This window comes from Pteropus medius, unplaced genomic scaffold, assembly GCF_902729225.1.
Source record: "Pteropus medius unplaced genomic scaffold, Ma_sr-lr_union100, whole genome shotgun sequence".
Taxonomy (NCBI): domain Eukaryota; kingdom Metazoa; phylum Chordata; class Mammalia; order Chiroptera; family Pteropodidae; genus Pteropus; species Pteropus medius.
In genome coordinates, this window is record NW_024348527.1 from 1,236,155 (window position 1) to 1,255,029 (window position 18,875).

The 18,875-nt window shown below is 41.1% G+C and overlaps 1 protein-coding gene across 4 annotated transcripts in view; it reads right to left on the reverse strand.

Moving 5' to 3' along the window:
* Positions 1-220: 220 nt before the first annotated feature.
* ATG4A (autophagy related 4A cysteine peptidase) overlaps positions 221-18,875 on the reverse strand; it is a 57,815-nt gene continuing 39,160 nt past the window's right edge. For 3 of the 4 annotated variants that reach the window (XM_039879707.1, XM_039879710.1, XM_039879711.1), the window contains 11 exons: positions 17,924-17,995; positions 15,724-15,822; positions 13,237-13,338; positions 12,993-13,065; positions 10,436-10,515; positions 9,495-9,682; positions 9,294-9,372; positions 4,655-4,800; positions 3,325-3,381; positions 1,792-1,900; positions 221-1,276 (listed from right to left, as the gene is read on the reverse strand). In XM_039879707.1, the coding sequence (XP_039735641.1) occupies positions 1,206-1,276; positions 1,792-1,900; positions 3,325-3,381; positions 4,655-4,800; positions 9,294-9,372; positions 9,495-9,682; positions 10,436-10,515; positions 12,993-13,065; positions 13,237-13,338; positions 15,724-15,822; positions 17,924-17,995 (1,076 nt within the window). In that variant the 3' untranslated portion in view covers positions 221-1,205. The remainder of the gene's footprint in view (positions 1,277-1,791; positions 1,901-3,324; positions 3,382-4,654; positions 4,801-9,293; positions 9,373-9,494; positions 9,683-10,435; positions 10,516-12,992; positions 13,066-13,236; positions 13,339-15,723; positions 15,823-17,923; positions 17,996-18,875) is intronic. The other variant, XM_039879708.1, reaches the window with a different exon arrangement.

An 18,875-nucleotide genomic window follows, 5' to 3' on the forward strand; every position in this document is an offset into this window, starting at 1 on the left:
CCCAGTTGCAGGCCTTCTTCGAGACTCAGTTAAGGATAGAGGTGAAATGCATACAGGTTAAGAGGGCAAGGAGAGGAAACTGGGAAGACACTACTGTGACTTGAGGTGCATCCACAAGAGAATCAGTGGCAAAGCCAATATGATGAATATATGCTTTAAAATTTAGTATGTTGCTAGTCCTGAAATGGTCTGCCATTGTATTTGATGCACAGATTAAATGTCACCATGTGATTAATTCTGTTTAATTGTTTGTCAACCGAAATGGAGTTTAATCCAAACACAATTTTTAATTTCTCAAACAGAAATCAACAACTGAAATCAGTAATTGGCAAACTACAGCCTGTGGGCTACATCCAGTCCTCCCCCTGTTTTTGTAAATAAAGTTTTATTGACTTATGGCCAGGCACAGATTGTCTGTGGCTGCTTTTGCACTTCCAGCAGCAGAGTTGAGCAGTGACGACAAAGGCCATGTGGCCTGTGACACCTGAAAGATTTATTATCTGGCCTTCTACAGAAAATTTGCTGACCCCTGATTTAAGTGATCATGATTTGATTTAAGGACAGGGTGACATCTGAAAAATGTATTAGTAAAGAAGGAGACAGTGACCCATTAAATAGTAAGGCTCCCTCAAAGAATCAGGAGATCAACAAGTGCACATTTAAAATAATTTCCTTGACAAAGTTTTTGATATAAATTATAATTAATTAAAATACACATTCAAATAATTTAACAAGACCTTTTTCTCCCTGATGTAATCACTTTATTATTAGAACAAGAGAACAGACCGCTTCTTAGGATTTAGCCCAAAAGAGGTCACGCCTGAAAGGGTGGGGAAGCACACGTAACCATCTCTCATCTGCTGGTGCTTGCAGCAAGGTCGAAGTTGCTGTCTGTCTTCCAGATGTCTACTTCCTCATTTCATAAGTGGCAGACTTGCTGTGGCCATGTAAAACAAGCTGGGAAGCAAGGGACGGCTCCTAATCTTTCTGCTCTTAGATTCCATGATTGTTCTAGTTCTTTCTGAGGAAGGGTTGTTATTGTTTTATCTGAGAAATGATGATTGGCTCAGTCATGATTGATTGCTATCAAGTTTGTATGCTATTGGCATATCAGGCACTTGCTGACTAGAAAAATTTTATGTAATGAATTCATGTTCTTCTGGTGCCAGATGTAAGACAGATATCCAGGTTGAGTTTCTACTCTTCTATACATTCAGAATCTCAAAATCTTCCTCCAGTTCAAACTCCTCTAGTTGTTCAGTAGAATCAATGAATTCTATCAGAATACAGAAATGAAAAAGAAGAAAAGCTTGACGCTTAGGTTGAAGTGGTCAATACCTTACTCAGTAGAGAAGACTATGCATTTTTAAATTGTTTTGCTAAAGAAAAGCTTGTGTGGAGGAGAGGTATAGATAGGGCCGCCACCAAGTATTAGAAAGTCTCTATAAAGAATCAAAATAACCAGACTTATTACATAGTCCCATTCATAGTAATGAAGATGAGGCTCTGTAAAACATTGGGGCACCCTTTGACTCACCCATGGCCTCTGATTTGTTATTCTGAACAAGACCAGGAAAAAAAAATAATTTCTAGTCATTTGATTTTATGTGGAACTTTTGCACTGAGCTCATCTTTGGCTATTATTATGCTTTGAAATCTGTACCAGTTCATCAGATGATTAAAATAATCAGAAGAACTAATCCTCGATCAGTCCAGACAATTTCTTCTGTCTTGTAAAACAACTGCTACTTGTGGGTCTGCTGGCCACAGAGGCCCTGAACAACTGCTTACCTGCCCCAGTGGTTGTCACCTCTGGCTTAGCTGGAGGTACAAAGGGAGGCCAGTGTGATGGATGTTTCTGAACTAATTCAAACATCCTTAAGTTTTCCTTTAGAATTTCCTGAGGAAACATAGAAACAGTTATAAATATTGCAGTCACTACATTTCTGTCTAATTGGAACTCTATAACCCCAAGCCCTAAGAGAGTGGCCTGGTTGTTGAAAGATGAAAGCAAAAGCCTAGCAAATACACTCATTCTCTACTTGACCCATCTGGAGATGCAGCCCTCTTCAATTCTAGAACTGTTGGCCAGGAGGGAAGGACACTGGAGGGAGAATCTGATGGAAGGCCAGTACTCACTGCCCATACTCCATCGTGAGGTTCAAGTCATGTGCCAGTTGCACGAGCTCAACTCAATTTAGGGGTGAGATGTTCCTGAAGTGTTGGCGCCAAAGAAATGTTGGTTAATCAAATTAGATCTGCCCCAAGAGAAATATTAGTACAAATTGACATAGTTTCCATTTAGTCCAACACTTATGGTATATGTCCTAATTTAAATGGCATAGTCTCATCAGAAAAGTTTCCTTCTAACTTTAAATGTAATATAAATATAGTTTCGCTGCATTCTGAAATGTAAGTATTGCTTTTATAAAAGAATTCTCTATTATGTCTTAGCTAATTATTAAGTGGGGTTTCAGATTCAGCTAGGGACACTAGTGTTAATTATGTGTTCACTTGTGAAGAAAAATCTTCCCTCCTCATGCTTACAAAAGGCTCTGGGTTCCCATCTCTCCAATCTCTTTGTTTTGCAGATAGGAGAACACCGTGTCTCCTGCCACCCCATCCAGGGCTCTTTAAACTACTCTCTAAGATCTCCCTTCATTCTTTCAGTAAGCATTTATCAATGTCCTCCACATATCTGGCATGTGTTAGAAGCTGAGGATGAGGGAGGAAGATATAAAGATTGGTGAGCCAACAAAACAATAAATATCCTTTTACATTAAATACCAAAAAGAATAAATTGCTTTAGTATTACACAGATTTCTGAAAACTGTGTTTCCTTAAAGTGGCAGCATGCTTATATTTTATATAAATAAGACAGTTAACAGAAAGGCAAGCCCCCTAAATCATAATGGACTACATTACACTGTAAATAGACCACTAAACAGAAAAGTAGTTTAGTTTCTTCAACCATCTCAGTGTTATGAACAGACTAAGGAAAAATTTAGGCTGAGCTATAAGAAAAGGCATTTTCAGATTAAAATGGTAGACTATTAGTTGAATATTTCGTATGACTCATAGGCTCAATGAGATGAAACATTAAGTAGCTAAAAATATCACTCACTGGACATACTAAACATATTTCTAATGAAAGTTTTTTCTTTGGTTCCCCCAAAGTTATGCACAATTCCCCACATCTTAGTTTCTTTCTCTTACGATAAAGTCATATCAGGCTAGGTTTATGTTACTATGAAAAATAGTTTTGAAAAATAATCATATTGAACAACCTTCATTTTTAAGACCAAGAAAAACACACGTCTTTACCTTTTGAACAAGGCTACACCAGCTATCAAAGTCTTTTTCTTCTTTGCAGAAAAATCCCTTGGGGGGAAGTAAAAAAAACACAACTTAGAACTGTTCAGGGGCACCAAGACAGGACCCTTGTACTGCAAAATGGAGCGATTGGCCCAGAGTTACAATGTAGGCTGTGGACCATTCTTCTCGGATGCTACTTCCCGACAATTAGGATAAAGATTGCCTGTGCTTATCTCTCTCCTAGACATTGCGTCACTTGGACACACACAATTGTTCATTCGTTGACCCCTACTCCCTCCCTTCCATTTTCCTGTCCAGTCTCTCCTTCTGTCTCTCTGCCTCTCTCTATTGTCTGTCCCTTTCCTCCTTGTCTCTCTCCTTTTATACTGTGAGATATAGTAACTTGGTGACTAATCTCCAAAGCATGGGGTTAGTACCATTACATTTAGTGCACACATAGAAATATCTATAAAGAATAGTCAATGAAATCAGTAAACAACAGCCAAACAGTACTTTTAGCTAGAGGCAATACTTAATCAGATGGCTCTGACATTAAGGGAATTATCCCTTAGAATAAGGAGAACCATCAGCTTCCTTCCTCATCCTCAGAGCCTTCCTATAGTAGTGAAAGAATGGTCCAAGACAAGAGGACTCTGTCAGTTCTTTGGACACAGGTGCCCTGACAATCAGATTAAACTGGAAAAAAAAATGATGCAGACAGGTCTCAGAACCACTGGCTACTTCACAGGCAGCTGCTCCTTCAATGTGACTACAAGTCATAGTCCTGGTGGGCGGCGGGGGGCGGGGACTACAACTTTCTGGATTGTGTGCCCAGAAAATTGGGCACTGTCTACCCAGGGTGTATTACCCCCTTCTCCCTCCTATCTATGTCCTACCTTATACCCTTTATCTGTGTGGCAATATTAAAGGGCAAGAGGGAAACTGCAGAAGGATGGTAACTCTAATTATAACTAACATTCATAGAATGCTTACAATGTGCTAGGCACTATGCTAAGTACTTTACCCACCGCATACCTCACACGATCCTAGAAGGAAGAAACTTCTGTTTTGTTTATTTTAGGGATGAGAAGACCAAGGCTCAGAAAGGTTAAAGGACTCCCCTTAAGTCCATAGCTAGTAAGTGGCAGGGTCTGGATTCCACCTTGAGCAGTTTGGCTTTGGAGTCCGTTCCTTTCCTACTACTCTAAGCTACCTCTCATGGGGATGTAAGTGAATATACTCTTGCCACCTTACCTAGCAACCTGGATAACCCTCAGGGAACCAATCTTTAATAGGATGGCAGCCTATCTCTTGACCCACCCAACCTTCAGATACCCACCAATGCTACAGAAGGATCCAAGTTCAGAATGTTCATTCGCTGTGGGGGTTGCAGACAATGGAAAGTCTGGTCATCAACAGTTCCATTCTCTTCAGTGTCGACAAAAGTCTGGGTTGTGTGAGGGTCCAGGAAAATGAGCTCATCACCTGTTAGAATGAGGCATACTTAACCTTCAAAGAACCACTGGCCCTTGCCCCACTCCTGTCCTTGGGAGGAGGCACTCTGGTTTTCCTAACCTTTCCTTTGGTGACAATGAGAATGAAATGACAGAAAGCCTGAATTAGGATGAGCATGCCTGAAGGAAGCCACCCGCTCCCAAATCCAATCATTCAATGAGAAGACTTGCCCTAGTATTCACATCTCCTCAAAGTATAAGTCCCAAAATGGAAAGTGACAGGTTTGGGAAAAGGTGGGAATGAGAGATCACAGATGACATGGCAGGCTCTGTGAGCAGCAGTAGCAACGAGGTGGTAGGCAGAATCACCAGGCTGTGAGTCCAAGTGCCATTAGAAAGCTTCCTGCCTCTTTCAACATTGAAAAGCACGTCATTCTAGACCATTGGTTCTCAGACCCATGGTCCAAGAGCACAACTGGTAAGGAGAAAGGCCTTGGCCTCCACGAGAAATGGGAATGCTAACTCCACTATGGATGACATACCAGGGAGCTGACTTCTGGTCTTGATTAGCCAGCAAGTTAGTCATTGTTAACTAGTTAGGAATCCCTGTCAGAAAGCATTGCCTTGGTCACATTAACAGTACAGATATACCTCACTGGGAAAACTCACTTTGAGATGATCGCTCTTTATAAATCAGAGAAAAATCATGCTTCATTAAATTGAAAAAGCCTAGTGCAATAAATGACCTGGGAGGGATTCAGGAAAAATCTCTCCTTTTATCTAATATTCAAAGGGCTAAAAGTCCCTCTAATGCTCATCGGTGGCATGCTAAGAAGGCAAAAGTACCCTAATCTCACTGTCCAGGCCTGAGGACCACCTGGGTCTCTGTATTCTAGACTGGGTTAGCAACCAAAGAAAGAACTGCCAGCAGCAGAATGACAAGGTAGGGAGGAATTCCCTAAAGACCCTCCTTGGAATAGCATCCAGGATTGTGTTAAGCACATTTAAGAACTTCCGTTCCCAAAGACTGTGTTCCTGATGTCTGATGAAAACTTAACTTGTCTCTATCACAGACCTAGGACAAACCACTTAAATCGCTCTGTCTTAATTTTCTTGTTTTTAAACTGTAGTCATATAAACTGGAACAGGTCATTGGGCCTGTTCCAATTACCTCACAGGGTATTATAAGAATGAGCAGATTTCACCTTTGTCAAATGACTTAAAACACAATACAAATACAAGAAAGTCACTGAAGTATCTTGCTTAGTCCCAAAATTATTTCCCTACAAATAAGTGTTGAAGAGTATATGAAAATCGGCTCAGGCCCGCTTCTACTTCTGGAAGTGTACTTTTCTTTTTAATAAAACTTTTCTTTTCTACTATAAAAAAAAAAAGAGTATATGAAAATCAGTGCTGCTTGCTGTATGACTCAATTTAGGTAAGTCAAGGTACATATTTCCACAGGTGGGTGAGATCAGTTATATCAAAAAAGCCTCAAGTCACAATGAAGAGCAATAACCAGAATGTTTAGAAGGAAGCCCACCTGAGATCATGAAAGGTAAAAGGAGAAGGAAGGTTGTACGCAAGAAAACAAATATCTAAAGTAGGATTAGAACTGAGCATTCTGCCAGAGTGTTTGAAGTTAAGATGCTAGGAATAATAGCAGCATCCTCTGCCTCTAGCCCTTTCGAGCGCACGCGTGTGTGTGTGCGCGTGTGCGTGTGCGTGTGTGTGGGTGTGTGTAGTGGAGCTTTGCAGGCTACACTACTTCTGAGAGTACTTAAAAGAAATAGAGTAGAAGATCTAAAAAGTCCTAGAAATGATGTGGGGACTAAACCAAGGTCTCTAATGAGGTCCAAGGATAAGAGGCAGGGGGGTCAACCATCTGCAGATGCAGAACTCATACTACAGATTTCCAGGTGGCAACGTCTACTAAAACACGGGGGACAAACAAACACCTCCTCTAAATGCAGAAAAAATCTGACAGCCAGAGTTTCACCCTGGTCATAGTCTCCCATACTAAACTCTTCTCCCAGCTTCTCACCAGACAAGAGGACAGTAGGGGAGCAATGTGGTATAGTAGATAGGGGTGGCCAAACTGGGATTGAATCCTGGCTTCGCTACTTTCTAGCTGGGTGACCTTGAGGAAATAACCCCTCTAAATTGTAGTTGCACTAGGCATAAATGGAAATAATCTCTACGTGTTATGCTAACTATATCCATCTATCCATATCTGTACATCTATATAAAACTATATCTATATACATTTATATATAATTATCTATCTATCTATATATAGCTATATAGGTATATCTTTATAACTATATATATCTATACATCTATATATAATCACATATATCTATACAACTCTATATAACTATCTCTATATCTCTATATAACTATATATGTATATTTATCTATATGTCTATAACTATAAATGTCTATATAACTATACATCTCTATATAACTATATCTGTACATCTATATATAACTATATCTATATCTAGATCTATACATCTCTACACAATTATCTCTATCTATCTACCTACCTACCTACCTAACTACCTACCTACAGAGAAAGAACACTTTTCAGCATCCCTGGCAGAAAACAGCTGTTCAGAAAATGGCAGTTCTCATCGGTTCCCTCCCTTCAGACATTCTACCAATCCAGAACCCCCAACCTAATACAGTAAGGTGGAGAGTCAGAAAAGGAGTGTAAAGGAGACTTTGGAGCCTCAAGTGAAGGTTAAACAAAGGATTTTTGAAAGTTAATGGGCACCATGTAAACCTCTATCTCAGGAACTAAAGATCGCCCACCCCTCTTTTATGAGTAGTTAAACTCCGCAAAGTCAACCCGATCCAGCGGCCTCAGGAAACAGAAGGGCTACACTAACTTGGCAAATTCTGTCTGAGTAACTTGGGATAAAGGAGGCCATTGAGACCAGGAATCACATGAATCTGCATATTCACCCTCCAAAATTATTTCCCAGTCAGTTTCAACCTTGTCCTCAAGCACAAATAATAGTAAATAGATTTTTGCAACATTTTCTTTGACAGGAACCCGAAAGCTTAGAAACACAGGATATCAAAATGGGGTTTTGTACCTAAAAATATAAAAGCCTCCAAATGTTCCATCAAGCTGTAGTTCATAGACTCAACCAATAGATGGCAGCATTAGAGAGCTGAGGCAATTTGTGTTAGAAACCTTCGCCTTCATGAGAGGAAGAGACAGAAAAGGAAAAGAGAGGTTGAGGTCAGGCAAGGTGGAGTCACCTTTTCCTCAATGGGTACTATATGCCTGGCTCTTTGCTAAGCGCTCTACTGTGAGGTGACCACACAGTGAGCGAGGTGTTAACCCTATTTTCCATAAGAGGATCCTGAGACCGAAATAGAGGTGATACTCTTTTCAAGCGGTCACACAGCTAGCAAGTGGGAGACTGGCATACAAGACTAGGTATGTCTGTCTCCATTCCACCTCATCTCCTTGAATCTCCAAGGAGGAGACGGTGGGAGGTTGACCAAGCCCATTTCACCCTGTCCTCTGCACATCTCTCATGCCATTCCCCACACTTGTTCTGGCTCTTCCTTGCCTATCTAAGGGTGTCCCTTACAATCTTCTTCAAGGCCAAATTTGAGACCACTCCACTCCTGTGAGAGGTGCCTTCTACCAAATCCCCCGAGTCATGTCACTCCCTTCTCCGTGTACCTCTGCACTAACCAGGTGTGTCTAGGTCCTTGATACTCAAAGCATGGTATGTGTACCAATAACATCAGCACTACCTAGTTAGAAATGCAGAATCTCAGGGCCAACCTCAGACCTGCCACACTTGCATTGTAATAAGCTCTCAAGGTGATTCATGCGCTTATTAAAGTTTAAGCAGCACTGGACTAGCTCACTCTGTGTGCCAAGGGCCTTAAATGTCTCTGGTCATAGCGAATGAATAAGGTGTCTGGGTTTCCAGAGGCATCAACCTAGGCAGGGAATGCCAGGCTGCTTATTAGGATCCATATTAGGAGGTTAGTGGGTTTAAGGCTTAGCCCCCATTATCGGAAAAGGGATACCTCTGTCTCTGCCTCCTCTAATTCCCACCCGGTCATGGCTCTGAACAATGAGCCAGATGCATGAACCTGGGAAGCCAGAGAATGGCTCCTAGCCTAAATGCCTAAGCCCCAGTAAGACAGGGATCAACAAGGACAGGGGAGTGACACCCTGGCCCCACAGGAAGGAGGGAGATGGCTAAAGCAATTCTGTGACTTTAGAGTAATCTAGTGGGAAAGCAGCATGGAGCCATCTTATCAAGAGGGAAGGAAGTAGAGGCACTGAAGGAGGATCTGCTCTCCATCAGGAGCACAGAAGTGTTGCTCTCCAGATATCAGACCGGAGACAGAAGGAGCCGACCAGAGGCCACAGCATGTCCCAGCTGGACAAAGGCCCCGTAACTGGAATTGCCTGGTCTCCCATGCAAACCTCTGCCCACCCTCCCTTAACCCACGATGACTTACTTGTGATTCCTCTTTTCTTACCTAAGAATCCTATGAAATAATAGGCGTTATTTGGTTTTCCTCCTAATGCCCCTAAAGACTGTGGCATCTTAAAACACTCCTAGAGGGAAAGAGAATGCAAGATTCTCAACTCACTTGTGGACTGCTGCTCACGGATCTCTGTGCTCACATGGCGGTGTGATGGGGCAGGCAGCAATGGGCTCGGAAAAAGGAGTGACTTACTTTGAATGCATCAACATAGACAGGATTGATTTGGTTTATGCCCAGGCGAAGGGGCACAATGAGCAGCAGGGGTTTCCAGGCCGGGCAGCAAGCAGAAGTGCCCTTACTGTGGTTCGAAGCATTTGGGGAGCCGGAGGGGTTCTCAGTGGCTATGTCAGCACTCAAGGGAAGAATGCAACACATTTTTTCTAGAAACAGAAGAGAGCTGAGTAAATTAGGGGCATCCAGCCCTAGGAGGCAGGCCAAGAGCAAAACTAAGGGAGACCTCACCTGACAGCCCTTGCCTGGAAGGCCTTCCTCTCTGCCACTAGGGCCCTGCTTGTCCCACTTCCCACAGGAAGCCCAGGCCACTCCACCAGCCCTTACTTCTCTTCCTTCTGGTACTGAGCACTCCCTTACCTCCTGTCAGATGTTACGGGCTTATTGAGAGAATATCATTTCTCGACTGGTCTGCAAAGGCCTTTGGGACAGGGACTGCAACTCTTGGTTTTTCTAACCCCATGGGTGGGGGCACAGGGCTGGACAAGGGGGTGGCCTCCACAGAAGACCTGTTGGTGGTTTAACTGACTATCCCAAATTCGGCTGTCCTGCAGGGAGAGGGTCTGGTACCTCACCAAGGAGCAGCAAAGATGATCTAATTGTTTTCTCCCTTTCAGAAAACTGATAGGTAAGAAGAAAAGGGGTGCAGGGGATGATTAACCAGAGTCTTGTGCTCCCCTAAGCTCCTTTGCTCTGGTGGGGCAGGCTAGAGGGTGTGTGCGTGCGCGTGTGTATGTGTGTCCCTCTCTGTCGCTCTCTGTCTCTCTCTGTGTCTCTCTCCCTCTCTCTGTCTCTTTCTCTCTCTCTCTCTCTGTCTGTCTCTCTCTCTCACCCCAATTTCTGAGTGGTGATCAAGGACCTCATCACCCACCACCCAGGAAGGTAAACGGGCTGGGACTCACTGATATCTTCAATGACCACTGTGTTATCCATTGAAACATAAACAGCCAAGGAATTCCATTCATCAAATAAAGCAAGTTTTCTGCAAAGCAACATACAATGAAGTCATAATTGGGGAAGATGGAAATATCAGCAGGAAGAGTACAAACCATACCCAGTGTTTCTGAAGTTGCCAAACCCTGAGCCTCAGAGAAGTTGGGAATCAGGTCAGTTCTGGCTCCTTTGACTGAGCTCTGGAACATTGTGTGTCCAGGGACCTTGAGAATGCTGCAGAGTCACAGTTTCCGAACCTTGAAATGGAGGCCCTGCTTTACAAAATGGAAATGTCTTCTCCACAAAATGACGTTATTCCTCTTGGGTAAAACAGAAAAGTTTACCAACGCATCTACTCCCAAGAGATTTTGTTTTCTTTTCTTAAATAAAAGATATTTGGACTTACTGCTTTTTTCAATAAAAGGAAATTGTCTTTAATGTATGTGTGTGTGTGTGTGTGTGTATACATACATATATATATATATTTTTTTTAATAATACATATATACACATATATGTAAATTTGGCATAAACCAAATATATATTATATATGTATGGTGTATATATAAAATATACATTTGGCATAATATAAATTTGTTGTTGTTATTGTTGTTTGGGGGTATAGATAATATAGAGAATAAGCCCTGGAAAAATCCAGAGAGACAGAGAGAGAGGTGATCTTTCACATCCCTCTACATGTGCTGTGAGAATGCTGTTCAAGGACACGTGGACTGCATATGGCCTTCGGTGCTGGGCCTTCCCTGGTTAACATCTAAAGGAGGAGAGCATGGTGACTTGCATGACCCCACAGGAGATTAGAAAGAAAACCTCTTTGAGAGCTTCTGAGGTCTAAGCAAAGTACCATGATTATTTCTCCTTTATCTTCTTCTCCTCTTGCCAGTTTGAAAGAAAACACATTTAACCTGGTACTCTGGGATTCTTGGGTAAAGTCCAGTCTCACTGGACAGAAAATAAAACATTGTCTCCCAAACCAAAGTAGCTCCTAGGAAGAGGTTAAGTACTATTACACTTTTATTTTACTCGTTTTAATGTGCTATCTTTCCCCCAAATAATAATAGTGACATAATAATATACTGCTGTTAATCATAATAATAACCATGAATCAGAAGCCACTTCAGTTCTTTTTAAAATGTTTGTTTCTATTTGGTGTTGGGAACCTCAACACTTAAAAAGAACACATTCTGAGGGATATCACTTAAAAACTAACCATTTCAAGCTGAGTTTCGGGCTCAGCACAGCCATTCTAATCTTATACTTTCTACCATGGGTTCCTACAGTGGTTCCTGAAATACTGCCAAATCCTCATTTAGCAGAGTCAATGATGCCCCAAAAGACACTACAGACTAAGGTAAGAAAGTAGTCTCAGACAGGCTACACTGTAAGAAAAGAGTAAAGCCAAGACACAGGTGTCACTTCGGTCTCCAGGAAATCCAGATGACTCCCCTCACAAGCACATTTCCAAAGTGCTCTAGATCATAGAAGACTGGCTAATAACTGATTCAGTAGCCCATTTGTACTCTGCGTGGAGCAGATTCCACCACCATGCTCCAGAGAGCCCAGGACTGAAGCATATTATACCAAAGGAGGCCCAATGATTTCAGTCTCCTGATGCCTAAACCCAGCTCCAGATTCTGGCTACCATTTTGATTCATTCATCAAATATTTTTTGACCACTTATGTGTGCCAGGCAGTTTTATGTGCTAGTGTTACAGCAGTGAACAAGGCAAACATAAGCTCTGCCCTCATGGAGTTTTCATCTGGAGATATGTTGTCAGGGAGGAGAGTGACAACAGGTGAGGAGGCCTGCAGGTATAAGGTGCTGATGCCACTCACCTCATTCACTTCCACACTGGTTCTGGCCTCTCCACCTTGCCTCTTGATGTGGGAGATGTTCTGGGATATAACAGAACAAGTACAAAAGTGCCATGCTGGGGTGTCTGGAGTCTGTTAAGAGATAACAGACTGATTCCAAGACTCCTTTGGGATGTGTCTCTTCCAATAAGTCATGAGTTCCTTGAGGCAAGGGCTGCATATAGTTCATTTCTGTGCAGCCAGCACTTAGCACAGTAAAAGCACCCAGTAAATGTTTAATGAACAAATAAATGAACGAATGTTTTTTTATACTATACAGGTTAGGAGTCCATGTCTTGCCTATGCTGGCTCAGCCTCCCCTACTTAGTATGAACAGTTTGGTTTCAAAGACACCCTCATGCTAATGGCTCCCTAGCACATGAGCAACAATCCGTGGGAGTGAGGGGATACTGAATGAGTTCTGAGGTGCTTCCACATATACTGGTACCAATGAATACAACTCGATATACCAAGACAGGTGTCACCACTTACACATTTCAAAGAACTGTCTGAACAAAATGGTATAAATGTTTGGTGGCTTAGTTGGAGGGGTGGTTTAGTGGGATGGGAAGAATAGTTAGGTTGATGGGACTTGGTAGAGGAGGGAGGCATATGAGACAGTAGAATAAGGCAGATGCCAGACTCTTTTACTTACTTTAACACCTGTGCAACTGTATTTGGTCCAAACCATTCACCAATTGATTTCCCTTCTCCTACGCCCATCTGTGCTGTTTTCATGTGGAAAAAAATAAACATGTTAGTAAAAGGTCTTCCGGCATGCCACAAACTCCTAATTTTTCACATAAATAATTAAGCAGATAGACAACTTAGCAGAGCCACATACAAAGCAGGGGACAAGAGGAGCAGGTGTTGTCTTTAAAACACCAAAGTGACCTTACCCATTTGATGAATAGAGTAGCAACAATCTTTTCTATCTAAGAAGCACTGTAAGATCCGCTGGTATTCTTTGGGTTGTTCCTTTTGTTTCTCCCAGTTCCAGTCTTTTTGTGAAAAAAAAAAAATTAGTTAAGTCATTTTTATAATTGCTTGTTACTTCTCCTCTTATTATACCTACTAGATTAGAAGGAAAACAAAGAAGCTATATCTGGAAGGTGGGAATGATCAACTAAGAACATTCCTGGGTATCTTTAATTTTGATGACAAAGACATCTGGAAACTGATTACTGTCAAAGACTCAGTGGGTGTAAAGTAAAAGCAAAACAAGAAGTGGACCAAGGAATTGACTTAGCCTCAGGGTTGGAGCTGGATAAATATTACATAAAAACAGTTTCACAAAGGCCTTTCTGGTCAGCTACTCAGTGACTAGGAGGTCATCGCAAAATCCAGCAATATATCTGTATATCACCCAGAAGTGTGTCATCTCCACAGAGACAGCAACAGCTTCGTCCTTATATATCAGCAACATTGCCAAAAGAGTCTCATGGGGAGAAGGACTATTGTGACACAAAGCAGTTCACAGGAGAATATACATAACTGACAACTAAGGAAGCTTCAAAAAAACTGCACACTGCCATTTTTACACAGCCTTTAAAAAGTCTACACTGAGCTTTGGACAAACAAATACCTTTGCTTTCAGGTGTTCAAGGTTTCCTTACAACCAAAACCAAAATAATTACATCTGTAAAAATCCCATCCGTGTCTTAGGCGCAGCCCACCAAATTCTATAAAGGCTACTTACCGCCTACTGAGGACAACTATGAAAACTCACCATAATCGTCACTGTGCACAGGATGTACTATCTTCATTCCCTCAGCTCTAGGAACTATGTCTAATGGGACCGAATTCTGAGGATTATTTTGCATACAAGACGTGAATTTCTTTTCTCTCCTGAGGTTTTAGAGAGAGTTTGAATTCACAATCAAAATATACTTGAGGCCAAAGACCACTATCTCTAGTCTTCCATTCTCTTTGCTTCTAGTATTTCTGAAATCAAAGTTTTAAACTTCATGTTCAGCACAGCCTTCAGAGGGTAAACTGTATTCAACTGTTTTTCATCAGCTACCAAATTGTCCAGGTCTGAGGAAATTCTGATCAGCTGGCTGCTAGATATTGCTAGATATTTTCTGATTACAGTGATAAGTGAATACTCCACCTCAACTGTAAAATAACCAAATAGGAAACACTCTAAAATACTTCTTTACAAAATTACATCTTCTAATTCATCTTCACCACAAGATCTATTTCCAAATTCTTCCTGCTACTTGCTCTTATATTAAAACAATTAAGACTGCTGACTGTGTTTTTTTTTTCCAGTTTGCTTTTCACAAAATTCACTTCCAAAAGTGAAGTGTTTTAAAAGTAAGAAAAAGTGAAATTGTAAGACCGGATCTGCTCCAAGAAGTATGTGTACCACAGAGAAGTCACTGGACAAGAAGTCAGAAGACCTGCATTCTATTCCCAAATCTATGCTTTCTTGCTGTTTGACCCTGGGCATGTCACCTTACTTTGTAATCCTCAGTTTCCTCCTCTGTTAAACAGAAATTATGATACTACTCAGGGGAAGTGGGCGCAAGATATCCTAAACTCTGAAAAGAAGGCACTAAGTCCTCAAATCTCCCCAGACCCTTCCCCAATCACCTCTGTTAACTGTAGCAGAGTATGTGGGGTTGCACAGTGAGGAAAGGGAGTGATGTTTCCATCCCTCTGAATTTCTAGGAGCAACAGCCAATAAGTTCAGCAGCCCCATCTAATCCAAGGTGTTCTTTCAACCCTCAACGCCAAATCACACTAAACTTTTAGCCAATTGCCTAACCTGGCATCCAGCCAAGGTCAGCCTACATATGCCCAGAGGGAAGCACACACATGTTAAGAAAGTAAAATCTCACGAGTTCCAACAATCATTACTGGAATGTTCTTAATGGAGTGGCCTCTTGAGGAAGCTAATTTAAGGATTCCTTCATCATCAAATGGACATCCTCAGTGAACCCAAGCCAAAATAGCACCAGCTCCATCATTAGGCACTTCCTTTAGGTCATTTACATCCTTCACCAGGCAGATATTTTAAATGAGGTCAAGAAACAGACTTACTGCCACACCCTTCTTCCTGCTCCCTTTGTTATCTGACCTGTTTAAGGACTCACTCAAACAATAGCGAAGATGGAAACTAAATGACCACCTGCCTTAATGTTCAGTTTTGGCCCAGGAAAATAACTCTCTGGCTTGGTGAATCACAAGGAAATGTTGGTTGTTTCCTTCTTATGAGAGGCTTTGTCAACTTCTCAGCCATACCACTTGAGCTTGCAGAGAGCATTTTAGGACCTGCAGCTCTGTTACTGAGTGTTATTTGAGCTCAACACCAATGTGAAACCACCAGCAGTGTTACTACAGAGGTCTCTGAAGCAGTTTGGAGAACAAATTTAACTCACCCCTCCCCAAGTGTCTGCAGATAAGGGCTTGAGCCAGCATCATCTGTCCACAGCGTAGCATACATCCCCAGCCAGCATCTGATGAAGGGCCCGTTCCCCCTGTTGGTAAAATGGATGAGAATGAATATGAGCTCCTGAAATTGCCTTTTCCTGAAACATCAGCATATCTGGAAATCATACACGACAGATAGACACACATACTCTAAAAAGAGAGGCAAGAGATGCAGCTAGATATCAAACAGGGTTTGTTAAAGGGTAGAACTTGCAAAGATAATGCTGAGTTAACCAAAATAGGTTCTATGGCCAAAAACAAAACAAGCAAATGAACAAGACCTGCCCCTTATGTTTTCTATTTGGAAACTTCTAGGCAATTTTGGTAGATGACTGCCATGTATGACCATCAACACTTCGTCCATGCCATATTATCATCTGCCTGACCAAACCTGGCTTTGCACAGTTCACTTCTCAGGGAAGCCAGCCTTACCTTAGTTAAGGAATAAATGCTACCATAGGTACTCATCGAAATGGTCAAAAATCTCTGGAAGGCTCTTGACTATTCTAAATGTACATTTAAAGAACTGAACAGCAAGAAGGATGATGTAAAATAGAGGAAAGAGTCTTAGATTAGGTATCAGAAGACCGGTCTCTATTGTCCAATCTAAGTCTCATCTATAGACTGTGGATAATAGCACAAACCCTGCCTTATCCATGGGTATTATATGAATTAAATGAGAGAGTATCTGTAATAGTGTTCTACAACTCAGTCAGGATGATGTAAATATTTAGTGTTATGAGTAAGGTCACAATAAAAATACTATTAATAAATTAAAAATGTACTACATCTTTAAAAGGTACAAAACCAGTTAAATGAAATAAGACAACAGGTTCCATTTTAAGAACACTTGATGTAATGAAAACTCCACATATGTGGCCAGGGTGAGCTCAATACCCTTTTTTGAGGTACCAATGAAATTAGATAACTTGGATGGCAGAGGAGACATTCTGCTTTCATTGCTTTCCTTTCCCAACATGGAGGTGGAAAAGTATGCTATGAGCATGATCTCACAAGACTAACTTTAAAGGAGGTCATCAACCTTGTAAGACAACTGACCCAAAGTGGCTGCCCCCTTTCTTTTGTTGTGGAGACTAAAGGAGAGTTGCTACAGCAACAAGGGAAGCGTTGAGCCAACTTGTGAGCTGGAAGGGGAGTCCTTTGGCTCTTGCTCATGGTGGGATTATAGGCCATATTAGTATGGAAAAGATATAATGAAGCCCACATAAAGAAGAGTTCATCAATTCACTGTCAGAGTTGAATTGAAAATGTTTTCAAGCCTTGCAAAGACCTCTCAATCCAGAGAAAGTTAGCAGTTTAGAATCACTGGGTACTAAAAATTGTTCTTTTGTTTGTTTTACTGCTCAGGTACTTCCTGTGGAGAGCAAAAAATGTCCATGTGGACTTCATTTTTGGCACTTACCAGAAAGGCTGATCTGATTCCAACTACTAGATCTAGTGCTGCACCAAAATTGGTCAGACAGATTTCCTGTTAGGAGAATAGCTTCCACCATGTGAGTGTGGTAATCTTTTCCTACAGGGCCATGATACTAGGAATAGGTCACCACCCCGCTTGCAAACATTTTACGAAATTTCTCTAAAGGGAGCCTATTCACTTAGCTTATTGAACTATCCTTTTTTCTAGACAGCGGTTGGTACTCTATCAGCTGAGAATTAGTTCCAAGGAAACCTATCATAACTCATCTTCCAGTGGCAAAGTGTTTTAATTTCATAGAGGAAGAAACAATCAAAAGAATTATGTTCTTTCCTTCAAGGTACAATCGTCTTTAATAATAAAGTAGTTCCACAAAGCAGTAGATTGTAATTTAATAAATATTGCCCCAAATAAAAGTTTATTTGACTTTTTCCTTGCTCTCAGAAATAATACAAGTAATATCATCTAGTGCCTGAACACTTAGTGGTGAGCTCATAAGTATACTGGCATTGCCCATTAACATCGTGAAGCCATACATGATGAAGTACCTTGGCAATAAAACTTTTGTATAAAGTGTAAGACTTAACTATTTCCTGAAATCAAATACTTCACCATCATGAGCTGTTAATTCTGAGGTTTCTGTGAAGTGACTGATAATTTCAGGTAAGCTATCTATAAGGAAGAAAGCACAGTACAACAAATTATATACCTACCAATTGGTGAAAATTTCCTTCTGTATGTAAACCATAGACGAGCACTTATATCAGACAACAGCTTAGATTTTTCTGCAATTAAATGTGAAATTCGAATTAAATCACCATATCCCATCTACAGGTATCTGCCTTTGATTTCTCAGCTAGCAGCAAACTCATTTCCAAATAACCAATCAATTCCATTGTTAAGAGGCTAGGAAAATTCATAGGAAACACAATCTCATTTTTGCCAAATAATTTCAGCATTTTACCCTACCCATGTTTTGACGAGAGCTACTGGCTGGTACAATGATTCTGGGTGGTTCCTGTATCCTTTTCACTTATCTCTATGGCTCTGGCAGGTACTATCGCTGACATCATGGTCAGAAGACAAGGAATAGGAAAAGCAAGGCAATCAGCCCCTGCCTAAATGATTGACAGTTGACTGGATTTGTCATCAGTACACTCTGACTGTTATCTAAAACTGTGTGTGTGCATATGGGTCCATGCACATGTTTAACTAAAAAGGAAATGTCCCTGTTAAGCAAATTAAGTGTGCAAGAAATATATCAGTACCACCTAGTGCAACTGGTATTTATAATCTAAATGGATGCAAAACATCACCAATGTTTTTGTGTCTTTGAAAACATGCTTCCTTATATGTTATGACAAATTTATTTTGATGGTCGTAAATATGAATTCCACGCTCCCATCTGTACTTAGATGTGGTTCTGTTTTTCTTAGTCTTCTTTCTCCCCTTTTTCAACAATACATCCATGTTTATATTCTGTATAGAACTTACGGCCATTGCACTTTAAAAGAAAAAAAGAGGAAATTCAATTTTAGCCAATAATATATATTTTCTCTCCTGCTTTTCCTTTGAACAAAGCAGAAAGTTGAACTGTCTGCATTTTCCTCCCCTTCATGTCCACAGTGTCTAACACATTTTGGGAAGCAGAAGTATAATTGTTAA